The 19,850-nt window shown below is 38.2% G+C and overlaps 1 protein-coding gene across 1 annotated transcript in view; it reads right to left on the minus strand.

Moving 5' to 3' along the window:
- Positions 1 to 19,850, minus strand: part of SEL1L2 (SEL1L2 adaptor subunit of SYVN1 ubiquitin ligase) — a 123,549-nt gene that overhangs the window by 50,851 nt on the left and 52,848 nt on the right. Inside the window, exons 5-6 of the mRNA XM_061209838.1 lie at positions 7,373 to 7,475; positions 2,844 to 3,006 (exon numbers count right to left, since the gene is read on the minus strand). Coding sequence (XP_061065821.1) covers positions 2,844 to 3,006; positions 7,373 to 7,475 — 266 coding nt within the window. The remainder of the gene's footprint in view (positions 1 to 2,843; positions 3,007 to 7,372; positions 7,476 to 19,850) is intronic.

A 19,850-nucleotide genomic window follows, 5' to 3' on the forward strand; every position in this document is an offset into this window, starting at 1 on the left:
ACTGCAAGAGGACTTGCTATCAGAAACAGATTTTCCTATAGTGATGACAGGGATGATAGTTAATTTCAGAATAGAATCCAGCTGTAGCACTGGAACAGGGTCCTGTAAGCTCCCTGCCCATCCAGATAACACTTTGGCTGCAAGATCACGGGGAGCTGAAGGGAGGAGGGGGAAGTCCAAGTGAAGAATACGGGTGTTCAGGTTGTCAGGAAGAGCATAAGAGGAGCTTGGGGCAGAGACTTTTTCCAACCACTGTTGTAGCATTTCAATAAACAGTGTGGCTGAATTTTGCATATCAGGTCAATGTCAGCCTTTCAGGTGATAAGTCTGTCCTCACCCACATTTTGTCTTCTTGTCCTCCTGAGACCAAACACACATAAATAGACAGGAGGTCTGGGGCCATGCGATAGAACAATTCTTACTAGAGTATGTGGAGTGAAACTCTGACTTCAGCTCTAAAATCCATATGTTTTATGTACCAATTATGTTAATTTGGAATTTTTTTTTCTGAGAGTAGTACTTTGACCCTTGCATCAAATACTTTATTCAAATATGGGCAAATCCTTCATGTTACCTGTATCCAATATTCTAGACTGGGAGCAAATGTCGCTTCTTCCTTGAAGCCTTCCCTACCTGCCTCAGGCAAAACCAGTCAGACCCTTTTCTGTGCCTAAAGCACTGTATACACACCTTAACTCTAGTCCACCTAAATTATGCTGAAATTATTTGTTTATATTTCAGATTGGCGCATAAGGACTTTGGCCTATTAATCTTTTTCTCCCCATCAACAGGATTATGTGTGGTACATAGTAAGTGTCCAAGAAACAACTGTTGACTTAATTAATTGATTAATATACCCACTAACAAATAAAGCACATATTCACTAGTTAGAAAGGAATTAGGTGACATTATTTGTTGTGGTGGTCATGATGGTAACATTTGGTCTGTTTTGGAGCTTTATATTTTTGATTAACCAAATATGGGATATATTCACAGGGAAAGATATCTGTGATATATTATTAAGTGAGTAAAGAGCAGATTAGGAAACAGCAATTAAAGTATGTCTCATTTTTGTAAAAAATTTTCTACATACTTATAGGAAAAATTCTAGAAGAATAATAGTAAGAGTAATAATTGCATTTATATCTTTTATGATGAATGATTATAAAGTTCCAGGTATGGAATTAAGTGCCTTCACACATTATTTTAATCCTCACAACTCCATTAATTCATTCATCATGAATTAATTCAGCATTCAACTAATATTTTTTGTCCCAGGCACTGCACTAAATTTTTAGAGATATAGCAGTGAACCAGATAGACATAGAACCTGGTGTTTTATCATTATCCTAACTCTACAGGTGAAAATTAGAGAGGTTACCCCACCCATTAGAGTTCCTCTTGTCCAACTTCTGGTTCAAATAAATATGCAGACTCACAAGACTCCCACAGGCTACACATGCCACCAGTCTCTTCAGGTAGATGTAGCACAGGAATCACAGTTTGCCAGCAGGGTAGCATCAGGCCTCCTTTCTGTGGGAGTCCTTGCAGCAGGTCACATAGTCCTCCAGCAGCCCTCATCTTTGGTCCCTCAGATGACTCAGACACAAGGGGATGAGATCCACATTGGGTGGTGTAAGAGGCACCCTGACATAAAAGCCTCATATTCCCCCTGTAACAACTCCATAGGCATAGTGTCCAGGATCCCGGTAAGAATCATCACCACCATCAGGTATTTATAGTTCATAACAGTTTCTCCCAGTCCAAAGGTAGTTTACCAAGTAGAGGTCATTTCAACAATAAGCAATACTACCTAGAAACATAGTTAACATTTCACTCCTATCATATTACCAGGGAAACAGAAGTAGAGAGTGAACCAAAGGTCAAATTCTCATGCAGAAGAAGGGGAAAGGGTTTTGTTAAGTAATTATCCAATAAGCAAGCGGTAGAGTGCATTTGAACTTAGATCTGCCTGACTCCAAAGCTTAGCTTCTACACTTTACTGGATGGAAACAAAAATGATCTATGGGAAAAGCTTTTAGACAACTTTTAGTGTCTTCCTCATAATTTCTGAATTTGCCGGTTTTTATTGTAATCAGCATAAATTTCTTTTGTGATCAGAAAGAAATGTTTTCATTAAGAAGACCAGCAACATGAAAACATACTTTTGCTATAGCATTAAGTGAAAGCAGCCAGAAACAAAATGATCATCATAATCATAATACATGTGATTATGATGATGTTTTTAAAAAGAAAGATGCACAGAGGAAGAAGCCAAACAGAAATGTAAAGCAGTCCTAACAGTAGTTGAGTCAGGATGGTTGGCTTGTGAAGGACTTTTTTTTTTTTTTTTTTTTCTGTTTTCCAGATTTTCTATGAAATGCTTATGTTATTCTTGGAATAAAATGAAATACACATATTAAAATAGAAAAGGAAATATATATAGCTTATAAAATATTTGAAGTGTAAAAACCAGGCATCCTAAGGTAGGAGATTTAGTTCCATATTTCTTTGCATAGGTGAATATATTTTATATAAAATTTAACTATGTTAGGGCTTCAGAGTTCTCACATTATTTCAGAACACACACATGGACATGGATGGTGGGAAGGTGGGTTAGAGAGCAGCTCTGCTCCATTCCTGAAAGTCACTCAAGAGCTAGAAGAATTTGCCTCGGGCTCCTGGTCGTTCCTGCCCCGACGGGAACATTACACTCAGTGCATTACAGTAACTTTCCTAGGCCTGGGCTCATGCAGTAGAGGCTCAGCTCCTCTCACATGTTATTTGCCTATAATTATTTCAGGATGTAGCTATTTAAAGTTTAATTTTCTTTCAAAACTCACGTTTTGGGCTTTATATGATCCTTCTTTAGCCAAGGACTCGTATAATTGGATAGCTGCTGTTATGTTTTGCATGCCAAAATTTCCAAATAGCAAAGCATCAGCCATTTTCTCCATAGCTTTCAAGTTTCCCATGTCAGATGCTTTAGCAAAGAGTTTGTAGGCTCTGTTTGAAGAATACGAAGTTAGAAATGTGATTATCAAAATTGAAACTTGCTGCTCCCCCCTTCATACTGCTTCCCTCTGACAAGTAGGACCTGGCTGATGTTGCTACTAACAATACCGTTTGGCTGAAGTCCATTACATTTCTAGACCAGTAGATTTTTTTCAGCCCTAGGTCAGTCTAAGATTATAATTTCAAATATATCTGACAAATAATGAAGCTGCTGAAAAGTAGAAATATTTAGGCTATATCATGCTTCAAGCTTATAGACCAAGTGAAGTGAAAAATTGGGGCACTTGTCTTAAAATAGTGAACTCTCCCACGGCAACTCCCATTAATTATGAGTATTTGATTTATAAAATGAACTCTGAAATACATAACAATATAATCAAAATCAACTAAAAATAATAAAAACTGGAATGTCGCATCTTGGAAGTTACTATCATGAGAACAGTTCCTTTATATTCCAAAATAAATTTCTAAAACAGAACATACTATTCAGCACAGCAAAGACAGACTGTGTGGGAAAACAATAACCAAACAAAACCTTAATGGCTTTTAGGGCTCTAGAGTCTGAATACCTGGGTTCAAATCCTGGCTCTACCACTAATTTAGTTTGAGAGCTTCGGGCAAGTTACTTAACTTCTCTGTGCCTCTCTCATCTATGGAATGGCGATAATAAGAGCACTTACTTCATAGGGTTGCTGGGAAGATTCAATGAGATAATCCATGTGAAGTGCCTGGCATACTGCCTGATACAATGTAAGCACTCAATAAATTTAGCCATTATTATTACTAGGACTATTGCATAGATTCTAAAGTTTTATAGCATGGTACTTTTTCTCCTATAATGAGTGGGTAAATCACGTAAAGTTTAGTGATTACCAAAATAGATGCCAGAGGATTGCCTCACAGTGCATTTTATGAATCCTGGTCAGAAGTCACCCGGACCTGATCTGTGTAGCAAGTAATGATGGAGAGACTTGCAAGGTCAAAACTTGCGTTGGAGACAGAGAGTGCTTTGGGGATTTATTTTTACTCTTATAACTTCCTTTTTGGTAGCAGTAAGATCAGTCAAGCCTGTGACCTTGACTCAAATACAGGAACAAACACACAAATCTACCACAGCTACCAATTCAGAAGGATCAGGAGACTCAGCTTTATATACCCCTACCCATGCTGATTCTAGAATAAGCTGCTCTTGATCAAAAGCTGGAGCAGAACAGAATGGGCCAAAAAGGCCAGGATGAGTGACATCCAGGTACGCATTAGGGTCCTGGATGGCAAACAGAGAGTAGACTCCAGTGGGACAAAAAGAAGCCAGGAGATCAAGCAAGAAATTAGCCATGGTCAAAGCAAGCAGAGGTTCTGGGGACCAGAAGGCAAATAATAAAATAGAAGGTCTCAAAGGTCAATGAATTCAAATGTCTGGCATCAAGGGATGGGCATGGCAACAGGATACAGACTCCTGGGAGCTCTTCTGTCACATGGCTTGCTGCTGCAGCCATATAGCCTGCTGGGACTAGAAGGGCACCGACATGGTCCAGGGCAGAGAAACCTGAGATGGGCTGTAGGGGCCAGCAGTATATCCAGTCGCTGGTCCCAGGGGGCAGCAAAGTTTGCAAAACCAACCCCTCTAGGTGTCTTTGATTCTGAGGGAGGGGTGGGTACTTAGGTCCCCTGTCAGGAAAGTCCAAGGTGATATATGGAATACCAGAAGCAGGACCAAGGGCAGGAGAAAGGTGTTGGTAAAGTTTGTGGGATTAAGATCTGGACTGCAATCCCCAAGAGTGAAAAAGTAGGAGAAACTGGGCTGCAGGGGCAGATCTCCAAAAGAAAGTTCAGTTAGGTATCTGGATTGTCTCTAAAGGATCTGACATTGGATGCTCAGGTGGGTGCTGGGGAAGGAGGAGGCTAAATGCATCTCTAGGACACATCAGAAACTTGGTGTGGGGCAGCAGCTTATCTTCACAGCTTCTTCACTGACGGGGAGTAATTCTTAATGACAGTTAACCCGGGATGTCATAGAGGTTTCTTGACTCCTTCAGACAAGTTTGTGTTTCCCTGACATATGCTTGCTTAACATCTGTACTTGTAACAGCACTGACTTGTTCAACAATTTTCCTTTCCTATATATGAAGAGACTGAATAAATGAATTAGACCAAGATGTGGGTGTGGATGAGCCAAAAATTCTACTAGCCCCTCTAACTTATGCTACCCTCATCTGAGAAGCGGTGAAGCAACGAGGGGGGAGGGTAGAAGATGAATAGGAGAGATATGATTCCTCTTTGGTCTGACCAGAATCTTAAAGATGGCTATATTAGATGTAACTGGCTTAAGTGGAGAGCAGACCATCCTGAAAACTGAAGGAATTTCACCCATCTTGCCCACAAACTCCTAGGGTCTTTTGTTATGAACATATTTGGTTTCAGGTCTCAACTGCTACACATGCTGAAGGGTCAGGAGACTCAGATTTATGTACCCTCTCATGTATCTATGCTGCTACAGAAATAAGCTGTTCTTCTCAGGTTCTTGGGCAAGGACTGGAGCAGGATAGACTGGGAAAGAATAACCGGAGATTGAATGACACCAGGTAGGCATGAAGGTTCCTGCACTGCTGCATGGTCCTGCACTGAAGGGCTGGGTTTTCTCCCCATCCTTTAAGCCAGAAAGGAAGGCACGCATCAAGGTTAAGCAGAACCTTCTAAGAGTAGTTTTGTCCCATCAGGCTGAATCTAGGGTTTCCTTGGACTTGATGGGGCCCCTCATCTTGAGTTCACCTGCTATAGGCAGAGCTAGTCTGAAATCTCAGAGAACAGCCCTTCCCATTGTTCTCTCATCTAGCCTGGCCAGCTTGAGAAATCCTATCCTTACTCATCCACTCAGTGGCACCCGAGTGAGCTGACTTCCCCATCAGGCTGGATTGTCGTTTGGGGTCTGATTTAACTCCATCCCCATCATGAGAGCCCCCAGGAATGCTCAGCATGAGCCTTGAGTTTTGCTGAGGATGGTTTCCTTTGCTCTTATAAAGAGCTTCTAATTTAATTTTCCCTAGAGAGAGGACCAAATCCCTTACTTCCTTCTTCTTGTCACTTTGGAAAAATCAGAATCTTTTTGACCTTCCATTTCATCCTCCATAATGTGGGGATAATAATTTATGTCTTACAGTATCATTGTGAGCAATGAGTAATATCCTACACATAAATGCCTACCACATTAACACAAAGCAGGAGCTTGAAAAATGGACGTTGTGATGTTTTTATAACCAGGTTCACAGTTGAGTGTCCCACCCTCACCCTCATCCTCTACACTGTTATGCTCTTCTCAAAGGCTTTGAGTTTTCAGAAAGAATTCATGGACTCTGCGGCTGCCTGCCTCGGGCTGGTTACCACAGCTCTGGGATGCTTCCCGTGGGGCTGGTATGCCTAATTTGTGTGAAAACAAAAGAAGTCTCCTTGTCGGGGGTTCAGAGTCCATTCTTTCTATTATGGTTCAAGACACACTTGCCTTCTCTTCCACACCTTCCACTTACCATTTAGAGGACTAGAGATAAAAATAACAAACACTTATCTCCTTATTACTAAGGACATTGTTCTAAGAGCTTGATTGCATTATCCAGGGCACGAAGCAGTTAAGTAACTTGCTCAGGATCACACCAGTAATGGCAGAGCCAGAGTTTGATCCCAAGGTTTTAACTAGAGACTTGATAGGACCTCAAGTTGTGCCCCTCTCCTGGGGGGAGAAGATATTTCTGCCTCCCATTTAGACAAAGTAGACAAGTGAAAAGAGAAACAATGGACATGGTGTGAGACCATGTGGCCACGGCTTGGTCACCTCCCAGCTGTGCATTTGTGATCACCTCACTTTAACATCCTTGAATCTCTGTTCCCAACTTTTTAAAGGGGGAAAAATGAAACTCTTCTTAACTCATAAGTCTGTTCTGGGGATAAAATGGCGTCACATACACGAAAGTGATCTGAAAACCATAAAGTGATGTACAAATGCTGTTAGGCAGAATAAAGCATTCTAAAACAATAACTTCTCTAATTCGAATAATACATTTTTATTTCATTTGAATCAATTAAAGCCAAAACAGAATATTTTTGCCTGAATGCTCAGATCGGTGCCTTCATTCTGCCTTTCATTTAATGTGTAGGGACCACAATTTCACACATAGTCCTTCCATTTGTAGGCTGGATAATTTGTAGGATTCTTTAAACAACATTTGATCCTTTTAAAAACAAAAGCTTACAGGCAAATAAGCTTACTTGTTATACCAATAAGCTTTTAATGACAAATTAGATTTTGGATTGTTCCTTTTTCTCAACCTGGAAATTGAACTTGGCTTAAGTAGCTGGATGGACTTACTCTGCTTTTTGTTTTCGGCTTTTAGACTGCTGGAGGATCTTGATGCCCTTCTTAAAAAGCTGGTCTCCTTCATCTGTGAAAATTTTCTTCGTTTGCTTTTTTACTGTATATGGACCAACAAGGACAAATAACATTATTTTTGTGTTTTATATTTTAAAAATAATGTGCTGGAATATTAGTTTGGGGTTCTCTCTCATTTTCTAACTTCTGCATTTCAAGATCACCTCACCTTTGGTCAGATGGTAGAAGCTGCCTGCAAAAGTACTCTCTTCCTCTCTTTTGTGAAAGGTCTTGGAGGGTAGAGGAGACAGACAGATGTTTCTGATGGTAGGAGGGAGAGAGGTGTTCCCGGTCTGGGAAGAGGGTACAAAGTCCTGCAAGCAGAAGACAGGAAGCAAGGCCTCCAAGGGAAGGGGTTGCCTGGTGTATTCTACAGGCTGGATCTTAGACACCAGGCTCTCAGCTCTCAGATCCCTTGTCTGAACCTTAAGATTTCATGAGCAATGGGCATCTCCAAGATGACCACTGTGTACCTAGGATTGGAAGAGAGACTCTCCCTGAAAAATTTGCTCTGCCCAAGGCTCCCTCCTCCTCCCCAGAACCTTTCTCAGACCTTTCTAGCCTGAGAATTGTTGGGGATGAGCATCAGGAATAAGAGGGCAGAGTACGTGTGCCAAGACACACTTTGGACCTTGGAGAAGACACACAGAGAGAGTATCAATAATAATTTGCCTTGTGGGATGGAGACTCAGAGTAAATTTTATAGTATTTAAGGAAAATAAAGAAACAGGAATTTACCTGCTACAATAATAATATTTTAAAACATTTATATAACAATTCACAATTTTCAAAACATATCACCAGTTTACAGATGGGGAAAGCTGGTTAGAAGGAGAGTCTGCTTTAGAGCCCCCACCCCAACACACACACACACACACACACACCCCTCCATAGTATCACAGTGCCTCTTGAAGTCCATTATGACACTCACTGAAACCTCTGATTAGGTGAACCACATCTGAAGTCATTTTATTTTATTTTTATTTTTTATTTTTTAACATCTTTATTGGAGTATAACTGCTTTACAATGGTTTGTTAGTTTCTGCTTTATAACAAAGTGAATCAGCTATATATATACATATGTTCCCATATCTCCTCCCTCTTGTGTCTTCCTCCCACCCTCCCTATCCCACCCCTTTAGGTGGTCACAAAGCATCGAGCTGATCTCCCTGTGCTATGTGGCTGCTTCCCACTAGCTATCTATTTTACGTTTGGTACTATATGTAAGTCCATGCCACTCTCTCACTTTCGTCCCAGCTTACCCTTCCCCCCCCCGCCCCGTGTCCTCAAATCCATTCTCTACGTCTGCGTCTTTATTCCTGTCCTGCCCCTAGGTTCTTCAGAACCTTTTTTTTTTTTTTAGATTCCATATATATGTGTTAGCATATAGTATTTGTTTTTCTCTTTCTGACTTACTTCACTCTGTATGACAGACTCTAGGTCCATCCACCTCACTATAAATAACTCACTTTCATTTCTTTTTATGCCTGTGTAATATTCCATTGTATATATGTGCCACATTTTCTTCATCCATTCATCCGATGATGGACACTTAGGTTGCTTCCATGTCCTGGCTATTGTAAATAGAGCTGCAGTGAACATTGTGGTACATGACTCTTTTTGAATTATGGTTTTCTCAGGGTATATGCCCAGTAGTAGGATTGCTGGGTTGTATGGTAGTTCTATTTTTAGTTTTTTAAGGAACCTCCATACTGTTCTCCATAGTGGCTGTATCAGTTTACATTCCCACCAATAGTGCAAGAGGGTTCCCTTTTCTCCACACCCTCTCCAGCATTTATTGTTTGTAGATTTTTTGATGATGGCCATTCTGATTAGTGTGAGGTGATACCTCATTGTAGTTTTGATTTGCATTTCTCTAATGATTAGTGATGTTGAGCATTCTTTCATGTGTTTGTCGGCAATCTGTATATCTTCTTTAGAGAAATGTCTATTTAGCTCTTCTGCACATTTTTGGATTGGGGTTGTTTGTTTTTTTTTTGATATTGAGTTGCATGAGCTGCTTGTAAATTTTGGAGGTTAATTCTTTGTCAGTTGCTTCGTTTGCAAATATTTTCTCCCATTCTGAGGGTTGTCTTTTTGTCTTGTTTATGGTTTCCTTTGCTGTGCAAAAGCTTTTAAGTTTCATTAGGTCCCATTTGTTTATTTTTGTTTTTATTTCCATTTCTCTAGGAAGTGGGTCAAAAAGGATCTTGCTGTGATATATGTCATAGAGTGTTCTGCCTATGTTTTCCTCTAAGAGTTTGATAGTGTCTGGCCTTACATTTAGGTCTTTAATCCATTTTGAGTTTATTTTTGTGTATGGTGTTAAGGAGTGTTCTAATTTCATTCTTTCACAGGTAGTTGTCCAGTTTTCCCAGCACCACTTATTGAAGAGGCTGCCTTCTCTCCATTGTATATTCTTGCCTCCTTTATCAAAAATAAGGTGACCATATGTGCGTGGGTTTATCTCTGGGCTTTCTATCCTGTTCCATTGATCTATATTTCTGTTTTTGTGCCAGTACCATACTGTCTGGCACTGTAGCTTTGTAGTATAGTCTGAAGTCTGGGAGCCTGATTCCTCCAGCTCTGTTTTTCTTTTTGAAGATTGCTGAAGTCATTTTAAAGGAGAGGCATTCTGGGACTTGATGCCTCATTAACAAGACAACAAAGAACTTTTAAAGTGGTTCTTGTTTTTCTTCTTCCTGACAAGATATCAGAGTTGTCCACTTTCTTTTGTAAATTATAAAAAAACCCAAACACAAAAAACTTAAAAGCCAGTTTACAATTATTTTGAATGCTTCAAGTTATCCAATCAATTTAGTAACACTGGACAAGTTTAGTGTCAAATATCTGCTTTGGGTTGTATATTACCTATACTTATGATTAAAGAGGAAAAATAATGGGAAAAATCTACTCATCTGTGTTTGGAATAGCAATTGCTCCTATTAACATGCTTTCAAAGAGTGAGAATAAATTTTGAAAGGTTGACTCTGCATCCATATACATATGAGAAATGACTTACCACTACAGATTTCTACCCATGGCTTTTACCTTTACGTGTAATTTTCTTTTTGGTTTTCCAAATGTATTAAAATACAAGTTTTCTTTAACACAAGAGGGCTCAATTATCAGAAAAAGTTATCTTGACAACGCTTTGATTTTCTTTTTATGGTTTAATGATTTCCAAATTTGGGGAAAATTACAGTCAGGAAATGATTTGAGGATTTGAGGAGACCATTCTGAAGTTGATGTAAAGGACCTTCATGACTCTGGAGTCCTTTGAACGGCCAACTGTTTTGTACTGGTAGGGGCTCTAAGGTGACTGAGAAGTGGTGGGGATGAGCATCAGGAATAAAAGGGTGAATAGGTGTGCCAGAGAAGTATTTAAGGCAGCAGTAATTGTGGAAAGTGCTCCAACTAGATGAATTTGTATTTCAGTGTTTGTCAGAGATATAATTTGTAGAGAGTTCTAGACAGTTTATTACTTCTGCAGTCTTATTATCATTACTCCCTATCTAACTTGGGGACTGTTAGGGGCAGAATTGTGTCTGTCAAAATTCATATATTGAAGTCCCAACCCCCAGTACCTCAGAATGTAACCTTATTTGGAGATGAGGTCTTTAAAGAAGTGATTAAATGAGGCCATTAGGGTGGGGCCCTAATCCAATATGACAAGTGTCCTTATAAGCAGAAGAAACACCAGGAGCATGCGGGCACAGAAAAAAGATCATGTAAGGACACATTGAGAAGGTGACCCTTTGTAAGCCAAGGAAAGAAGCCTTAGAATGAAACCAACCCTGCAAACACCTTGATCATGGACTTCCAGCCTCCAGAACTGTGAGAAAATAAATTTCTGCTGTGTAAGCCACCTTGCCTATGGTATTTTGTTATGGCAGCCATAGCAAACTAATACTGATGCCAACTCCAGATCACAAGGAAAACAAGCTGCCCCTTCTCCCTGTGAGAAAGGATGCACCCAAACTCAGCTTCTGATCAGATCAGTGGCTACCTTCTAAAAGCAAGAGGGACTGAAATTTCCCATGGGCCCCCAAGGTCTCCAGGTGCTGGACATCTGACTTTCCCAGGCAGCTGGATGCCCAAGTAGCTCACCTCTGACAAGGTCACTTTCTCATGATTGTACTCAAAGTACAGTGTAGTAGGTAGACCTTGCATGTGTCCAGAAATACCTGGACCCAGATTACCTTTCTGTGAGATGGTGGGAGAAATGGGAATCTATGCCTTCTCCTGCTCATACTTCAGTTGTAAAATTCTCTAATCAAGTCTATTTCTTAATTCCTGCCACTTGTCATTGTGGAATTCATGCACAATCCTCTTGTTCATAAAGACTAGAAGCAAATCTTTAGAACAAAAATGGCCCACTTGCTTGTTTCAGATATTAATAAGAAGGAAAGCTGGAGACAACTTGTTCTCTGTCATTCATACGTTTACTCGTTCATTTAATAGGTATGATTAAATGATACTCACCATGTGTTAGACACAATGCTAGATATTGTGTCTTAGCCTGGTGGAGACAAACATGTTTACCAAAAAGTACAAGGCCATGTGGTAGGCACTACATAAGAAGGCACTGTGGGAGTAAAGGAGGCTTCTTTGTTTGTAAGCAACAGAAGCCCAATCTGATTGACTTAAGCCAAAGGAACTTATTAGGAGGTTTATAGAATCAATGGGGTTGACCAGGAATCAAAGTATCTCCGGAAGCAGAGGCAGATATTGCTACTGGGATGGACTAGAATCCAATCCTTTTAGGACGTTCCTCTCTCTGTTGAGGAAGACTCCATGATGAATCTGATGGGTCTAGCAGGGAAAACAAGGCTTCTCATTACCTTCCTATAAAAATGTATCCATTGGGGAAGAACTAATTCCTCAGAGGAAATTGGGATGGTGAGAAGGGTAAAATGGATGATGGGAAGCCCACAAACAGCAAATGCCCACCCACTTCATGCCCCTTACTCTGGCTTTGTGAAATAAAGAAATCTTCACAGATGAAATGGCACTTTATATAGTTCTTAAAACGTAGGTAGGAATTTGTCAGGCCAAGAAGGTGAAACTGGTGTTCCATTTGGAGGAAACAGTCTAAGCAAATGAACTGGGGGGGCAGTGTATCTTGAAGAATGAGAGCTTGAGTGTCACGGCTGGTCATGCAGTTAAAGCTGGCTACGGAAGTAAGTGATACTGAGGAGAGTGGACAGAGGGGTGAAGAAGGAGAGGGAGGAGGGAACTGAGGTCATTGTGAAGGTGAAGGCAGGTTTGGTAGGAGAAAGAGAGAGAGAATAGAAGTGGCAGGAAGACGGCTGTGATCAGAGACAATTATTTTGGAGTTTGAATAGAGCCGAAGCTGATTGGAGTCAAGGAGGTCCAGCAAGTAAGGCAAGGTCTTTCAATATATATATTTAACCCTCCAAGGTGCTGGTGGCCTATAGCCATTGGCTGATTGATGTGGGAGTAAAAAAGCCCAGCCCCCTTGCCTATGCGAAGGGGGCAATCCTCCAGGGCAATTCGTTCTTCAAAGCCCTAAACTTCTCCTGAAACTATCTTTGCTTAGCTCCTTCCCTTGCCCTAGCCTGCATTCCTCACTTTCTTGTATGTTTCACCAGAAAATCTAGAACTTTAGCACTTAAGTTCAAGTATATAAACACCATCTAAATTATCTAGAAAAATAAAAGGAAAAGAATAATAAATTCATTATTTTGAATCTCAAATTATAGTTACATTGTGAACCACATAAAGGATCACTGAGAGTTAAAAGAATGTCTTGACATTGAGAATTAAAGGAGATTAATATCTTTTAGTCTGACTAAAAATCAGGTGCTTTCACCATTAAAATGATACAAAAAGATAAAATGGGAAAATCTTTGCCCTGCAGAAAATCTTGCCTCCACAGACACTGCATCCATCTAATTTTAATTGTCTTTAATATAAACCAACTTCAGTTTCTGATTTTCTGAATAATGCATCAGAAGAGCTCTTCACATTTGCCCTTAATGTCTGCTAGAAAGACACAATCTAAGATAAGGAGGGAGAATAACGATCCATTTCTAAAAATAACATTCCCTCCAAGAAAGAATGACTCAGCAGAGTTTAGTCAGATGAAGATGCGATCAACTCAAATACACTTGAATAGAGCACAGATATTTACAACAGTCAAGTTTATTCATTCTGTCCCCAGATTATTGTCCTCAGATATCAATACCTCCAGCGGTATTTCTTAGAAATGGTAGACAAATTATCAGTAGAAAAAAATTTTTTTTCTCTTTAAATATCTACTAAGCAAAGCTTGAAATAAGAGGGATTCTGACAGATATAATTCACAATCTAAAACTCTTAATTTAGCAGAAAGAAATACGGGTTATAAAACAAATGAAGAATCAAAAATAATATATATCTATAGTTATAGTTATAAATAGGAGCTAATATTTATAAAGCACTTGGGTCCCAGGCAATTTTCTCACTGACTGTAAAAGGAAGGCGCTATCATTCCCATTTTACAGATGAGGTGATTTAGGCACAGAGAGGTTAAGTAACCTACCCAAGGTCATATAGCTGGTACCTAGTAGACAAGGATTCAAATCTAGGCAGTCTGACTCCAGAGTCTGTGCTCATACTACTTCTTAGAGCTACACAATATGCAGACTCATGTGTTAAATGCCAAGTTACTATCAAATGATGAAAAATTTGAAAAATAGGTCCTAAATACATTTTAAAAATAAATTTATTGTAATTTGTTATAAATATTTTAAAGTTGTTTAGTTATAGTAATATTTCATTTATCTGACATTATTGAAAAATATGTTTCATATAAATCATTTTCCCCATTAGATGAGTCACATCCCTTTTTATTTTGACTGTTTTCTGATGGAAATCTGTCTAAAAAGGATACAATATATTCCTCCACCTTCCCCAACAGAAGATAATGGGCATGGTGTAACCTCATCTTGATGATTCAGAGCATCATTAGGCATACCTGACAATGCCCAGTCTGGTTGGTTTGGACAAGATTATGTAAGAAGACGGTGCTTGTGGGAGGCCTTGGATAATAGGAAGACTTTCAGTAATGAGTGGGAGCAGAAGGGGCAAGAGGCAAGAGAAAGATGGTGACATGCTGTACCCATGTCCTCTGGGGTGGGCAAGAGTGCCTGCTGAAAGTGGCTGGGTTGACACTTAGCTGCACTTGCTAATTTGTAATACCTTAGGTCACTGTTTCCCAAAGGGTACATAAGATAATTTTAAGTGGTACACACACAAACTTTAATACTTTGATAGTTAATATATTTAATGTATATTCACCTGTAAATTCTATTTGTGTCAAGTGATGCTAATTTCCATTTTTTTCTTTAAAAAATTAACCATGAAATATTTCAAACATATAAAAAAAATCCAGAAAATGAAACACACTATAACCCTCCCCCCTCACACACACAGTTTAACAGATGGTGACATTTTGCCTTGTTTGTTTTAGGTATCAACTCTAAGGAAACAGAATGTACAGAAACACCCAAGCCTCCTCCCAACATCCTTTCTCCTTGTTCCCTCTTCAGAGGGGTTATTGTCCTGAAGTTGCTATGTAGCTCTTTTACTACATATATGTACCCAATATCATTTCTATACTTTATATAAATAGCATCATACTGTATATACTTTTGCAACTAGGTTTTTCACTTTTTGAGATTTATTCATCTTGAGCCAAGCAAGCTTCATTCATTCATTTTAACAGCACCAACTGTCTGGTTAAAATTCTTTGTATGAATAATCCACTTTATGTATTCATTGCTTCATTATTTATCCTACTCATTCCATGCACATTAGGTTTTTCCACTTCTGTGTTACCAAAACCAATTCTACAATAAAAATCCTCATGCACATTTCCTTCTACAGATGTGTGAGAATTTATCTAAAAGTACATGTGCCAAGTATGGGATATATGCATCTTAAACTTTACTAAATATTACCACATTGCTGTTTAAAGAGGTTGGACAAAACTTACGCTCTCACTAGTGATGTATAAGGGTTCTTGTTTCTTCACATTCTGGATCACTCATGGGGTTATCTGACCTTCTAGTTTTGCTAATCTGTGTCAAATAATTAATCTTTGCTATTGAATTTGTTTCTGCAATTACTAGTGAAATTAAGTATAATTATTGGCCTTTGGTTATTTTCACCTTTTAGGAAAATGGGATATTACCTCACACCCGTTAGAATGGCTATCATCAAAAAGGCAAGAAATAAATGTTGGTGAGGATGTGGAGAAAAGGGAAACCTTATACACTGTTGGGAATGTAAATTGGTGCAGCCACTATGGAAAATAGTATGGATATTCCTCAAAAAATTAAGAATGGAACTACCATGTGATCTAGCAATTCCACTTCTGGATATTTATCCAAAGAATATGAAAACACTAACTTGAAAAGATATGTGCACCCCTGTATTCATCACTTCATTACTTACAATAGCCAAGATATGGAGACAACATAAGTGCCCATCAATAGATGAATGGATAAAGAAGATGTTATATATATATACATACATATACATATATATGTGGCACACACACATATATACACACACACACAATGGAATACTACTCAGCTATCATCAAAAAAGATGGATGAACCTTGAGGGTATTATGCTAAGTGAAATAAGTCAGATGAAGAAAGACAAATACCATATGATTTCACTAATATGTGGAATATGAAAAACAAACAAACAAATAAAAAATAAATGAACACACCAAGCCAAACCAAAACAAACACATAGATATAGAGAACAGAGTAGTGGTTAACAGAAGGGAAGTGGGGGAGGGAAGGGCAAAATGCATAAAGAGGGCCAACTGTAAGGTGATGGATAGAAACTAAATTTTTGATGGTGAGCACACTGTAGTATATTCAGAAGCAGAAGTATAATGTTATATATATGAAACTTATATAATGTTTTAAAGTTTTTTTTGGATATGGACCATTTTTTTAAAGTCTTTATTGAATTTGTTACAATACTGCTTCTGTTTTATGTTTTGGTTTTTGGGCCGCGAGGCATGTGGGATCTTAGCTTCCCGACCAGGGATTGAAACTGCATCCCCTGCATTGGAAGGCAAAGTCTTAACCACTGGACCACCAGGGAAGTCCCAGTCCCCTTATATAATGCTATAAACCAATGTTATCTCAATAAAAAATAAATCTAAAAAAAAAGAATTGCCTATTTGTATCCTTTGTTCCTTTTCTATTTGGTTTTCATGTTGATTTGTAGGTGTTCTTTATATAACCAAATACTAATTCTTTGTTGACTATATTTGTTGACTATATTTGTTGCTTTTTCCAGTCTGTTAGGCTTTTTTTATGTTATAATAAAAAATATCTAATCAAATTAAAAATTTTTAAGGTAGTCAAATTTATGAATTTTGCCATTATGGTTTTACTTTTATCTTTTCTAAGACCCCTTTCTTATGCCAATATCTTCTAAAATTATTAAAGTTTTGATAATCACATTTAGGTCTTTAATAAAACTGGAATTTTTGTATATGAGGTGGGGATGGGATCTGATCTTAATCTTCATCCAAATGATAATCAATGGTCTGTGTATAATCTGTGTATACTTTCCCAGCACCACTTATTGAAGAGGCTATCTTTTCTCCATTGAATGTTCTTGCCTCCTTTGTCATAAACTAGGTGCTCATATGTGTGTGGGTTTATCTCTGGGCATTCTATCCTGTACCATTGATCTAAATTTCTGTTTTTGTGCCAGTACCATACTGTCTTGATTACTGTAGCTTTGTGGTATAGTTTGACGTCAGGGAGCCTGATTCCTCCAACTCTGTTTTTCTTTCTCAAGATTGCTTTGGCTATTCGGGGTCTTTTGTGTTGCTATACGAATTGTAAAATCCTAATTCTGTGAAGAATGCCATTGGTAGTTTGATAGGGATTGCATTCAACCTGTAGATTGCTTTGGGTAGTATAGTCATTTTCACAATATTGATTCTTCCAATCCAAGAACATGGCATATTTCTCCATCTGTTTATGTCATCTTTGATTTCGTTCATCAGTGTTTTGTAGTTTTCTGAGTACAAGTCTTTCGTCTCCTTAGGCAGTTTTATTCCTAGGTATTTTATTCTTTTTGTTGCAATGGTAAATGGGAGTGTTTCCTTAATTTCTCTCTCTGATTTTTTGTTGTTGCTGTATAGGAATGCCAGAGCTTTCTGTGCATTAACTTTGTATCCTGAAACCTTACCAAATTCATTGATTAGTTCTAGTGGTTTTCTGGTGGCATCTTTAGGATTTTCTATGCATAGTATCATGTCATCTGCAAACAGTGACAGTTTTACTTCTTCTTTCTCAATTTGTATTCCTTTTATTTCCTTTTCTTCTCTGATTGCTGTGACCAGGACTTCCAAAACTATGCTGAATAAGAGTGGTGAGAGTGGACATCCTTGTTTTGTTCCTGATTTTAGTGGAAATGCTTTCAGTTTTTCACCATTGAGTATGATGCTTGCTGTCAGTTTGTCATATATGGCCTTTATTATGTTGAGGTAGGTTCCCTCTATGCCCATTTTCTGGAGAGTTTTTATCATAAATGGGTGTTGAATTTTGTCAAAAGTTTTTTCTGCATCTATTGAGATGATCATATGGTTATTATTCCTTAATTTGTTAATATGGTGTATCACATTGACTGATTTGCGTATATTGAAGAATCCTTGCATCCCTGGGATAAATCCCACTTGATCATGGTGTATGATCTTTTTAATGTGCTGTTGGATTCTGTTTGTTAGTATTTTGTTCAGGATTTTTGCATCTAGGTTCATCAGTGATATTGATCTATAATTTTCTTCTTTTGTGATCTCTTTTTCTGGTTTTGGTATCAGGGTGATGGTGGCTTCCTAGAATGAATTTGGGAGTGTTTCTCCCTCTGCAATTTTTTGGAAGACTTTGAGAAGGATGGGTGTTAGCTCTTCTCTAAACGTTTGATAGAATTCACCTGTGAAGCCATCTGGTCCTGGACTTTTGTTTGTTGGAAGATTTTTAATCACAGTTTCAATTTCATTACTTGTGATTGGTCTGTTCATATTTTCTATTTCTTCCTGGTTCAGTCTTGGAAGGTTATACCTTTCTAAGAATTTCTCCATTTCTTCCAGGTTGTCCATTTTATTGGCACAGAGTTGCTTGTAGTAGTCTCTTGTAATCCTTTGTATTTCTGCAGTGTCTGTTGTGATTTATCCTTTTTCATTTCTAATTTTATTGATTTGCATCCTCTCCCTTTTTTTCTTGATGAGTCTGGCTAAGGGTTTATCAGTTTTGTTTATCTTCTCAAAGAACCAGTTTTAGTTTTATTGATCTTTGCTATTGTTTTTGTTTTTATTTCATTTATTTCTGCTCTGATATTTATGATTTCTTTCCTTCTACTGACTTTGGGTTTTCTTTGTTCTTCTTTCTCTAGTTGTTTTAATTGTAGGGTGAGATTGTTTGAGATTTTTCTTGTTTCTTGAGGTGAGACTGAATTGCTGTAAACTTCCCTCTTAGAACTGCTTTTGCTGCATCCCATAGGTTTTGGGTCATTGTGTTTTCATTGTCATTTGTTTCTATGTATTTTTTAAATTTCTTCTTTGACTTCTTCAGTGATCTCTTGGTTATTTAGTAGGGCGCTGTTTACCCTCCATGTATTTGTGTTTTTTTACAGTTTTTTTCCTGTAATTGATTTCCAATCTCATAGCGTTGTGGTCAGAAAAGATGCTTGATACGATTTCAATTTTCTTAAGTTTTCTGAGGCTTGATTTGTGACCCAAGATGTGATCTATCCTGGAGAATGTTCCGTGCGCACTTGAGAAGAAAGTGTATTCTGCCACTTCTGGGTGGAATATTCTATAAATATCAATTAAATCTATCTGGTCTATTGTGTCATTTAAAGCTTGTGTTTCCTTATTTATTTTCTGTTTGGATGATCTCTCCATTGGTGTAAGTGGGGTGTTAAAGTCCCTTACTATTATTGTGTTACTGTTGATTTCTCCTTTCATGGTTGTTAGCATTTGCCTTATGTATTGAGGTGTTCCTATGTTGGGTGCATATATATTTATAATTTTTATATCTTCTTCTTGGATTGATCCTTTGATCATTATATAGTGTCCCTCCTTATCTCTTGTAACAGTCTTTATTTTAAAGTCTATTTTATCTGATATGAGTATTGCTACTCCAGCTTTCTTTTGATTCCCGTTTGCATGGAATATCTTTTTCCATCCCTTCACTTTCAGTGTGTATGTGTCCCTAGGTCTGAAGTGGGTCTCTTGTAGACAGCATATATAAGGGTCTTGTTTTTGTATCCATTCAGCCAGTCTGTGTCTTCTGGTTGGGGCATTTAATCCGTTTACATTCAAGGTTATTATCAATATGTATGTTCCTATTACCATTTTCTTAATTGTTTT

This window comes from Eubalaena glacialis, chromosome 13, assembly GCF_028564815.1.
Source record: "Eubalaena glacialis isolate mEubGla1 chromosome 13, mEubGla1.1.hap2.+ XY, whole genome shotgun sequence".
In the NCBI taxonomy this organism is placed as follows: domain Eukaryota; kingdom Metazoa; phylum Chordata; class Mammalia; order Artiodactyla; family Balaenidae; genus Eubalaena; species Eubalaena glacialis.